Here is a 12169-nt window from a genome sequence, read left to right on the forward strand (position 1 = left end):
AAGTTAAGAAAATGTTTTAAGATGATGAATGACAGGCCAAAACTTATGCCACTGAACCTGAGAGGAATTGAAATTTGGGATGTGATGTTGGGGGCAGAAATCTGAATTTCACAAGAGGACCTAGGTTCCTTTTTTGCTTATCTTGCTACTGAACAGAATGAACACTGCTGATAAGACTGACAGAATACTAAATCAGATCACTGATCAGTTACTATTATATTTATTATATAAACAGGTTTATGTCTATTCTTTATACAGGTTACACCTGAAATTTATTTTATCAGTATATCTTTAAGAATTTCTTTTCTATTTATACAGTACATTACTTATTAATATTTACAGAAGTCTGAGCTCAATGGCCAAAGTGCCCATCTCTCTTTCTATGGCGTTGTATGTATATTTGCCACTTCTGTACAAATAAGTCTGGTTACCTCCCCAACACACACTCACACTCCTGCAACAAATGTAGATAATGCACCATGCCCAATAACATATAAATGCATTATAGTGAGGATTTCTTATAAGATTTAAATACATTTTATTTAATTCACATTAATAAAACTTGTAAGTTTACCATTACTGCATTTCTAATTATCAATCAGAAAGTTTTAAGCTTCATCCAGATTATCAAATTTTCATGGACAAAAAACTGTTGTATACCTATATATAGTCATGTTGTGCCTATATATGGCTATGTGATGTCATCATGACCATATTTAGGCATGTCACATGTTTTTGCCAAAAAAAAAAATTGATAGTCCAGACTGGACTTTAGACATGAAGTAGCTCATCATCACTATCGTCTGTATCATCTGAATCGACTTCACCCTCAATGGCTGACCTCCTTTTCTTGAATAACGCCACTAATAAACCAATAAGCACCATCTGTCAACAAAAATACCTAAATATATATTTTTTTGGCATATATTGCTTTCAAATTATTTTCCTAGCAATAGAAAACAACCATACACACAATGTACCATCTCGTCTACGCCTTTTACAAAGTATTCATTGTAACATGAGGCATACACCAACTTACATTCAACATACAATATTTGAACCTTATAAGGTACTAATGTCTAACCCTGACCTTACAGGTTGAACCCAAAATACAACTGCTGCAATATCTGTTCCCCATCATCAGTTAGAAATCATGATTCTGTTTAACTTTGCCATTAAAGTTGGATTCTGTGGATTCACATAGCAGCAAAAATATCGTAAGACCAAGAGATTCATAAAATGTGCAATTGACTCCTATTAATTTTAAATTCTGTAAAAACTCTTGCCCTTTTGTATCGACTATGCAAAAGACGAACCTTCTTGGAATAATCCTACTTTTATCAACATTTTTAAATAAGTAGTACACCATTTAATTATATAAATTTTTTTTAAATAATGTAAGTATATAACTTAAGTTGTATAAAATAAGCTTCAATGCTTTTCTTCTATTTTCATAGTTCACATGATTTTGTCGTCCCTTGTATGTAACCAACCTTGATTTTTTTTTTGTTCTGCATGTGACCAAATGATGACAAACTGATTTGAACTTATTCTTGTCTCCTTTTGTATATTTTTAATGAAATAAAAGTGATGTATTATATTTTAAAAAAATTAGTATTTTATGTAAAGGTACCAACTACTAATACAGTAGTAATTAATTATACTTACAGCCAAGAATGCCCAGTTGGCCCAGTAGTAAACAGCTCCAAAATACCACAACATGAAAACGGACGTGGTTAGCAGAGATGCTGCTATAGTCATTACACAGTCTGTAGAAATAACACCATCAGTTTTTATTTTTTAAATTTTATATTTTGTTTTACGAAACATTAACTTCAGATATTGATGCTGCTATACTCATTACACATTCTGCTGAATTAACACCTTCAGTTTTTGTTTTTTTTTTGTTATTTTGTTTTATAAAACATTAACATAAAATATTTTCCACTTGATGGTTATAAACCACATGGGATTGAATTAATGGTTGCATTCAATGTAAAGTAAAAGTACACTGCACAATCAGCATCACTTTTTTTGTCTATTCTTCAATTTCACTGTGCAATTTTAGTTAGTCTACAACGTGAGAAAGGTAAATAATGTAGGTCGTCTGCACAACTTTGACATTTTGACCTGCAAGCATGGATGATGTGTAATCCAACAAACGACAAATAATGTTTTTCAATCATACTGTACAATGAGGATAAATATTTTCATGGTGAAAGACAAAATAGTCCATTAAACTCAGCCTTGTTCAATGTTGCATTCCTTCTTACACCCTATTAAAATATTTTTAGCTCATTCGACTAATGTATTATTTGTATAATACTGTACTTCACAACCTTTATACAGAAAGTGGCTAACTGCTATCAATATGGAATTAAATTGATGTAAACTGAGATATCTTGAATAACAATCTCAATTTGTTTTATGTTCCATGTATCATCAAAAGGAAATAAATATATAATCAATCACAAACTCAGGGGAGAATGTTAAATTAAATACATGAAAAACAATGTTAGTCTAACACTAACCTTCTGGCTCATAGGTTGTACACTGTTCTGTGCTGTTGTTTATAGCCTGTTTATTTTTTAAAAAAAAAGGAGAAATTTTAGTTTTGTTAAGACAGTACTACAGTGTCTCAAAAAATTAAATGTTGAAGATTAATCAAAATTAAAGTGCAGCAGGCACCACGCTGTATTTCCATGTGTAAATGTTCATTCTAAAACTGGACCTATTAAAAAAACAAATCACTATCTGTGATTTCTTTGTGGTAAGATACAACATGTGCTTCAACCACCCCCATATTTTTTCCGAAGCAACAAAAATAAAGTGCCTTGCTCAAGAAAACAAGTGCACAGCAAGTGACTGCAAGTGACTTCAAGGTTGGGAAACCAAACCGTTCTCGCTGTGCCAAGCCACTTCTGTTGTAAGCGACACATTTCTGGACTTGACCGTGGTCACTTAAATGAGATTAATTAAATGTATATTCTAAGAACAGTAGGTGGATTTTGCCAGGAAGCTTTATTTTTTGTTGAACTAAACATTTTCTGTAGTTTGTTACTTCTAACAACATGTAGAGATGAATAAGCATTAAAGTCAACAATCATGGCTGTTAGGTGGTTTTGAAAACCCATATATAGACAGCAACTTACTATGTATTTTTGGTTTCCATAACTCATATACTCGGGGGCTAGTGTATACATCATAGTGTTGATGGCCAATACAGTGAATATAAGTATCATGCAGAGGAAGAGTAGAGCTTGTGGCTTGGTGTGAGTTGCTCGAATCTTGTACATCTACAAATCACAAACATATATTTTAGCAAAGTTTGAATAATCTATGATTTTCTACAGCTCTGTCTATTGGGAGATTTCGATTGCACCATGCAGAAGATTCTAAAACGCAACGATGTCACTAATATTTCATCTGCGCATGAGAGAAAGTAATGTTCTCCTTGTCATGTGAATTCTAGGACGCAATTTGGCAAAATCTACGTTGTGCAAAGAACGTAGGACTGTCACGCATGAGTGATTCTGTTCTAGAACCGCGTTGTCGCGCAAATTGAAAGCTCCCTGATGTCAAATTTTATGTGACAATTTGTGTGATGTGCCCATATATGGGTATGATGATGTCATATTACACCCAAATATAGGCATGACATTCTTTTGTAACATGAAATTTGATAGTTTGGGAAGAGCTTATCTATAAACTGTACTTCAAATTTATTTCCTAGATGAGAACAAGTAGGGGCCCTCATGTTTTTGGTAAGCTTTTCACTACCACATGGTTCCCAATAACATACTGTCATTAGCAGTGTTCTCCCTATTGAAAGCTTTTTACTGTTAAATTTGTCCATAAAAATTCAGCAATGCACACAGTGTGAGACGTTATCCCTTTTGAGTGGTGTTTACCGACTTGAAAAAACAACACACATAGTCACAGCCTAGTATAGATTGGAATGATCTTCGTTGATTGAAAGAAGGCCAGCCTAAGCTACCTAGGCCTAATCAGTGGTTTTATTATTTTACAATCTCAAAATTTTTACTGGTTGGCCAGTTGTTTCTACCATTAAAATTGACGGCTAAAACGGCTTCGGGAGAACACTGATTAGGTTGCAAAAGAGACATCTTTAGCCATAATGGTGCTGGTATTGAAAGCTGCCAAGACATCTCTGGTCTCAAGGTAGGGTAAAAGAGCAACCCATTTTAATTCATATACTTTTATAACAACCTTCATTACCAGCAACAAAATTACTCTTACAAAATGTCTGGATTCATCCAGTATTCTATAATACAATATGCATTAAATGCTTAAAACTTTAAAAAATGCTACTAACCTTGACACAGCAGAACCATATGCCAATCCTTTCAATGCCAGCAATCGAGGCAAGGAACAGGTAAAGAATGATGGCAGCAAAGATTATGTAGTCAAGTGGAAATACCTGATAATTTAGCAAATTATAAACAAAGTCTATTAATAATAATAGTTGGATTTATGTAGTGTTTACACCAGAGTCTCAAAGTGTGGACTAGCTCGTACAGTAAACTTTCTTCTCCCCTAGGAGTCTCTCCGAGCTACTCGGTAAATCTGTATCACCTACTCTCGTCTGTAAACCGCAGGGACAAAATTAATGTCTCGAAAGATGTGCTGGGTTCTTTAAAGTGCACATAAGCTAATTGTGTACATTGGGCCTACGGTTTATAGTCCTTATCCGAGAACACTTGTTCCACCTCCAGAACCATAGGCGAGCATGCCATTTCGAACCAGCACCGATATGATAGCTGTAGGTAGTGGCGCCCCTGTCTTAATCGTTCAGCCATTCGTCTTGCCATGTACCCCATGATATATTGACTTAAATATAATTAACAGTAATAATGATATAGCAATTTATACTTGACTTTTTGCCAATAGACACATGGTGCTGACGATATTATTAAATTACCCTGGTCACTGGATCCAAGAATTGGCAAACCAGCACAAAATGCAACCTTCTCCACTCCCTGAGAAGTATACCTAGTGGTGTTCCAATGCACAAAAATACATTCAATACCACATCCTACCACTATCAGGAACACAATAGCACTTCTGGGTGAAAAGAAAGTGCCTTGCCCAAGGACAGAAGTGAACTTCATAATAATAATAACTATTAATAATAATAATAATAATAATAATAATAATAATAATAATAATAATAAATATAGAAAAAAATAGAATAAATAATTATAATAAAGATCTAAAATAGCTTTTGTTACCTGCTGACTAAAGAGCAAGAGCATGTCGATAGGATTGGGAAGGTGCCTTTCTGGCAAGATGTAGCCTGTCTTGAGACCGAGAGAATGCAATGCACGATCCAAGCTGAAAACAGAACACAATAACTATCATCAAACACTATCATAAAGCTGTAGTTTTCTAGTGGCTAAGCACATAAAAGCATTTTTGAATTATATAATATATAAAAGTATTAGAGATTACATATCTGCCAGCTATGTAGATAGAAGCTTGCATGCAGCTGGAATATTGTTAGTCTCTGATGCCTGATTCTCAGATTTTGTATATGATTTATTATATGAATCTACAGTACAGTAGATTTAATTGACGAACCTTGTTAAGAGCAAAGATGTGAAGATGAGTAATGCCATTAAGCAACCCACAACACCAAAGATAATCTCAAAAGGCCGCCATAGAAAAGAACATTTACTGCAACATCTATGCTGCAGATCCTCTAGGTGGCGCTCTTTACGTTTCAATAACTCTTCTTGGTCTTGCAGACTATCTATCCTGCTTCGATCACGTGTGCTTAAGCGATCATCCTTGTCCTTGTACTAGATTGTTCAGAAAAAATTAAGAAAAGTTAGTAAATTATTGGCTAAAGGTGGAGAGAAGCCAAACTGATTAAGGAAAAACCTGAAGCCACTGTAAATTGACCAGTATTGTTTAATAATATTTTATTGTCTGTAAGAATTATTATGTTGAGAACAATGCTAGCAATTTACAGGTGATTATCCACACTGCAATTTAGTGTGCCCTATGGACTTTGGAAAACAAAACATTTAATGGGAAATGGCAATGTTAATGAATATATTGACAATTTTCCATGTACAATGACAAAAATCACTTTATTTGATACTTAAAAAAACACAAACAAAACCATTTTTAAATGTGCTACCCCTAAGCTTTGGAATGCCTTGTCAGTTTATATTAGGAAGGCAGGAAGTGTTGATGCTTTCAAATAATTGTTGAAAACCTTTTTTTTTTCAATGACTGCCCTGAGGTTCTTGTAATTGTCGGTTTGTATAGAGTACCACAGTTGTGTCGTCACAACACCAGGTGGTGCCCTCCGGACGTTGGTTACCATTCATTACGCCTGAATGACTTCATAATCTTAATGGTTTAGAATAGGCTTTCTGGAATAGGCATTTTAAAACCCAATAATTTACCATCAAAATGTACTAAAAACACATTAATCATCACATTAACTTGCATTATATTAGTTATTGAAAACACATTTAATCATCAATTAACATTTACAAAAAAATATTAAGATACTTCTTAATAACTACGTTAGAAATTGAGATCAATGGTTTGTCAGTGGAGAAAATGGCGTCGGTTGAACGCATTTTTTCGCCGATAGCAACAGAGTAGTATCAGATGGTATCGTGATGTAACACTGTAGTACTCTATTGTTGTCTACAGTTTAACATATTTTTAAAACAGAATTTTCACATCAGAAATATATAGTAAATATTAAATTATTAATATAAATATACTGTATATCAACCTTCCTTCTGATAGCTCTTCGTCTTTGACGACTTCGTTCTGTAGCACTCCTGACGTCATCCAACTCAACTGCGGTACTTTTCCTTCCTTTTATTAAGTCAGCTGGAAAGGTCACCATCCCAAAGCCCTATCAATCACAGATATGCTAAATATGAATATACAGTTTATATAAAAATAACAATTTCTCAAGCTAATCAGATGTAGTTTACTGTATAGTTTAGTTTTAGATATCTATACCATGTTTTATAGTACATGAATTAACTGCTATAAAAGGTTTTCTGTTATCCATCCATGTTGGGTAATAAATGAGACACAAAAACACACATCCAGTATTCAGTAAGTAATTTTGAGAAAAATACTCCTATCTAATACATACGATATGAAAATACCCTTATTTCAGAGGATAAAAACAAAGATATTACACTTTGTGTGCTAACAAAAATAACAGATATAATGGTATAATGAACTGATATGAAATAGATTAAAATGAAAATGAATGAAATGAAACATTTTAGTTTAGGTTAAACATCAGATGAAGCTGATACAAGGCAAATTAAAGAAAAAATTATAGAAGGATACACTTCTTAAAACATAGTTTAACTTAACTCTCACAACGTAAACAGTAATTAATAGGTACATTTTTACAAAACTTACTGTGTAGAAAACAAGGCAGATAAAACCTATTAAAGTTAAGAACCCAACAGTGAAGTAAAGAGCTGTTTCACCACCTAGAAAAGAAGAGAAATCTTCTATCATCATAAGCATTCATTTTATCTCACAGATAAAAAGTATAAAATACATGCTACTTTCTGTTTGTACATTTTCATTTCATCAATAATTAATTGCTTTTTCTAAATTACTACCTTTGTCAAGGAGGTTATGTATTTCTGTCTGTATTTTAGCAAGATTATGCAAAAACTAAGGACGGGATCATCATAAAATTTAGTGGAATAGTACATAATAATCTAAGAGATAATTAACTTCTGAGAAGAAAAGGTCAAAGAACAAGATCAAGGTCACAGGAATTTTTTACCCTAGAGCTAAAAAAAAATAAAAGAATCGGCCATACATTGCCTGTGTATTATTTGGTATCAAGGTTCAGAGTATATTTATATATTTATTCAATATGTGTACAGTTTTCATGTTCCCTAGTTGTAAGTATCCACTTTCAGTTGATCAGGTTTAAAGTGCTTTCTTAACACATTTTATTGTGTTTTCTACAAATGGACCAACAAAAGTTTTGGAGATTTCAAACACTTACGTGTGTCACGCAGCTCGTTTGCGAGGAATGCAAGATCATTCTCAAATGATGTGGAATTTGTAGTTGGCGGTTTCTTCAATGGTACAAATGCCCTTTAAAATGATGTATCAGAGTATGTACATAGAGTAGCATGTTTTTATTGTTTTAAGTATATAACAAAGATGGCACTGTGATATATCATCTTACATGCACTCAATAAAAACAATATAAAAGTACTTTATAGTCTATTCAGTTTATTATTACTATTTTATGTATATCTGTACTGAGTTCGGAGTAATGATATATTTTGTCTACACAATGATGTATTTTGTCTACACTATAGTAACCATTTTGTCTACACTATAGTAACCATTTTATTTGTCTAAGGTAAAACCAACAAAATAACCAAAAAGGCCATTGTGGTCTGAGAAATAAAAAATGACATCGTAATTTATAACCCACATTTAACAATCAATTGTCCTCTGTAATGAAGTTTCTAGTTATGTCAAAATTACACTACTCAATTCTACCCTAACAGGTGAAAGTACTTACCAAAAAACTAAAATGTCATTAATATGTGCTTCACAACAACACCAGAATACAAAAACATACATAAACATATAAATCAGCCCATTTAACAGGACTTACCCTATCACAAGTAACACAACAGCAACAAATATGAAACAAGCAGTGTACTTCAAGGCTCCACACATCCTCTGAACAAAAAGAAAAAAATATATATAAATGAATAATATGTACATGTCAACATTTCAAATATGCCTAATTGGTATTGAACAATGACAACACTATAATACTGTAAGCATGAGAAAAAATAATAATAAATTAGGCCAAAATTATTAAAAAATCAAAGTTAAAAGTTGCAGCTACCCTTTACAAATTTTGATCAATGAACAAATGCGAGTGTACTAAATAAAATCAACTGTCTACTTACAGACTTGATGTTGGTGTTTTCATCTTGTTCCTCATAGTAGAAATACACAAAAGGGATGATGAGGAATACGAACAATGTCAGACATCCATATAAGGCTAAGGAGTACAAAAGTCAATGATGTCAACAATACATTTATTGATAATGGAAGATAACAAACATACTATAGAAAAAAAAAAATATTATTAACATTAAGAACTATATAGATTTTTTTTCATATGGAAATCAGAGCAGCCAGTTAAACTGAGGATTTCTAGCTATACTTTTCATTCCAACAACCCTGCTGTATTCATAACAGAAAACATAATTTTCTTTTATTATAATTACCATAGTAACAATAGAGGACAGTTTCCTGGATGTGGTGTCTTGTAACATTAGATTCAGCCCAATCCTGATAAGAAAAGTTGTTATAAATAATACTTTACACAGACTTGGACTGATAATTTATACAGACTCATAATTTTATCCAATTTTATCCTGGTCTTAGTCTTTTAAAATAAATGCAATAATTTTATACTATTTTAATGCTTTATTTGCTCTTTGTATTTTATCATTGTACAGTATTTTAATAACATATCTTAATACTTTTTACTGTCTTTTAATGTTTTAATAATATACTTTAATGTTTTAATAATATCCTGTTTTACTGTATTTTTAATGTTTTAATAATACATCATTTAAAGTTTTTTTTAACTGTTCTGTTTGGAACACTTTAAAAGTTTGTTCTTAACTATTTATGTTTGATCGCTTAGGTTCAAAGCACATTTCTGTTATATTTATTTATAACAGACTGAATTAAATGAATTGAATTAAATGGCAATTGCTTTGAAATTCTTCAAACTGCTGCCTAGTAATTTATTTTTTTTAATAAAATGCTATTACTTAGTAATCATAATCTGTGCATTTTCACACATGCATAGGGCCATACGTGTTATTTTTTCCCCCAAGGGAGCAGGAATTTTTTTTTCAATTCAATTTTATATAATATGCTTATGCTGAATTTCATCAAATCTACAGTTAAAAATTCAATACGCAAAGAAACATTTCTTCTTGTGTGAATCAGGTATAATGTCAGAATGCTTTCAGTCGTACGCACTCTTACAACAGATGTCTACAATAAAAGCATGTTACTACGGCTACTGCTACTATTAGTGTGTGCAATTTATAGCAAACCAGAAAAAACTTTGAAGTAGCTTAAATAAAACAAGCTTAAATATAAATATTATTAGTGTATGCAGTTTTTCTTGTCAATTGTCTCATATATAGTAAATACACACCTTAAATTCCCCGTCATCATTCTTCATAAACGACACCAGGAACACATCAATTGGCCCAATCAGCACTGTCAGAAAACTCACTGATAGGGCGAGTATAGCTGATAGAAACAACAATAGTTATAAAAAAGCTATCATATTTTTAAAAAATGTACTAAAATTAGGTAAGATTCTAACATTTTAAAGAATAAACATGATTAATGTGATTAAATGATAAAATAATACTTTACTTACACATTATTTTCTTTGAACTGTTATATTTGTTCAATAATTCCTGATAGCTAAATCTTCTACATCTAATATTTTACATTTTAAAAACAATTCAATTTTAAACAATCTTTAATTAAAAAAAAGTTTGAATGTTTGTACCTAGGTAAGCCTTACCTGTGAATGTGGAACTGCATTCACTATGACGTTTGTATCTATATCCTAGTATGTACCATGTTGAAAATATAAGCGTCACCTGCAAAATAATCAATTAACATTAATTTAAAAACGACACAGTAAAAAGACAATCAATCAGCACAGATTAACAATATCATTGAGCACGAGCAAGGAGCTTTCGTTTCAGCCGCAGGTGATCTACGGTTACTAAAATAAACTTCATTCATTTATTTATTTGGCCAAAAGATTACAGTAACAAAACCATTATTAAAATGACAAAAAAGTATTGGAAAACATTATTATTATTATATTACCATACACTATAGGCCTAGACTACATTGGCCAGGATAGACCAACTTTAAGACTTAGACTTATGCAGCAAGAGCCAATAGCAATTATTGAATGCCATTATTACATTTTTGAACTGCAATGTCTATAAAAAAAAAGGGGAGTTAGTAGGCTTAGACTACAGATAGGCCCACCAGGCCCCTCCTACCCTAAATCAAATAGCAGCTAGCCTATCCTATTCGTAGCCTAATAATAGGGATTCCAGAGCTTTAAAAATTTTTGTTCCCTTTTTGTTTTGCGTATCCGAGCGTATTTCCAAGCGCCTTATTTACTTGGACATGGAAGTAATACATGCGCACACTTACGGCTGTAAATTTCGATTTAAAAAAAAATACACACACCAAAAATGCTTAAAATATCTACTTTTGAATTTAGAACATGTTTAAAACCTAGTAATAGCACATGTCCGTGTAGTTATGCTATTATTCAATACAACTGTTTAGTAAAAAAATACAAAAGGTCGTCTATGAATACTATAAAGCCTAGCCTACATTACATAACTTGTTTTTAAAAAATTAGTAATAAGAAGAGTAAGACTATTAAATTAAACTGGTCTAGGCCTAGGCCCTACTACGAGCCTAACTCTTAGGCCCTACTACTGTACTTCTACTAGACTACCAGGCCTCTAGGCCTAGGTAGGTTAGAGCTAGGCTAGCCTAACTCCTGAGGATAGGGGCCAGGGCCTAGCTTGGCCCTATTTGTAGATACATTACTAAAGTCCCTAGGCCAGAATTTGCAAAAATTCAGAAATAAATTTAGCACATACACCTTTGAAAAATACTTTGTAAGAAAAACTTGAAATTTGGATAATAACTTACCACGAAAGCAGCAGCAAACGTAATCCAACTTGCAACTTCCACTGAAACAGGTAAAGCAGCCATTTTTGTTTTTTTAGAAAACGCCCTCATGCAAAGCGAATCACGAGACTTCTATAGACTTTCTTTTCCAGACTGCCAATCTTCCATTAAAATAAGGAGGATATAATTATTTAGGTACATTATCCCTGGGAAGGGGGGCCTATTCATGCATAGGCCTATACCTAAAAATAATAGTTAAAAATAATTTCCAACTTTTTTTGAAGAATAAAACGGCCAGCGTGCCCCTCAATAATATTCGGTTTTTGGAGGAGTAATTATTAATTGATTACTGTGGGCCCGCCCCACCCCGAATCAATATGCTCCTCTTAAAATAGTTACG

At 32.5% G+C, this 12169-nt stretch overlaps 1 protein-coding gene across 1 annotated transcript; it reads right to left on the minus strand.

The window, feature by feature from the left end:
- Nucleotides 1–204: 204 nt before the first annotated feature.
- Nucleotides 205–11930, minus strand: LOC117122256 (probable lysosomal cobalamin transporter). Its single transcript, XM_033267791.1, has 16 exons — nt 11791–11930; nt 10625–10703; nt 10244–10341; nt 9294–9357; nt 8970–9064; nt 8666–8733; nt 8039–8130; nt 7432–7505; nt 6779–6904; nt 5602–5822; nt 5253–5355; nt 4337–4441; nt 3153–3296; nt 2532–2577; nt 1669–1769; nt 205–885 (listed from the first exon to the last, which is right to left on the minus strand). The coding sequence occupies exons 1-16, from the start codon at nt 11878–11880 to the stop codon at nt 772–774; spliced, it is 1620 nt and encodes a 539-aa protein (XP_033123682.1). The 5' UTR covers nt 11881–11930; the 3' UTR covers nt 205–771.
- Nucleotides 11931–12169: the final 239 nt, after the last annotated feature.

The sequence above is a fragment of the Anneissia japonica genome, unplaced genomic scaffold (assembly GCF_011630105.1).
Source record: "Anneissia japonica isolate Jap-2015-1 unplaced genomic scaffold, ASM1163010v1 scaffold287708_len1499824_cov190, whole genome shotgun sequence".
Lineage (NCBI taxonomy): Eukaryota > Metazoa > Echinodermata > Crinoidea > Comatulida > Comatulidae > Anneissia > Anneissia japonica.

Excerpts from the sequence above, each read along its gene's own strand:
- LOC117122256 (XM_033267791.1), bottom strand. The coding sequence starts at position 11,880 with ATGAGGGCGTTTTCTAAAAAAACAAAAATGGCTGCTTTACCTGTTTCA. Across the intron at positions 10,704-11,790 it reads CGTTTGCTGCTGCTTTCGTG|GTGACGCTTATATTTTCAAC; the intron begins GTAAGTTATTAT and ends ATTATTTTGCAG. Across the intron at positions 5,356-5,601 it reads ACATCTTTGCTCTTAACAAG|CTTGGATCGTGCATTGCATT; the intron begins GTTCGTCAATTA and ends TTCTGTTTTCAG.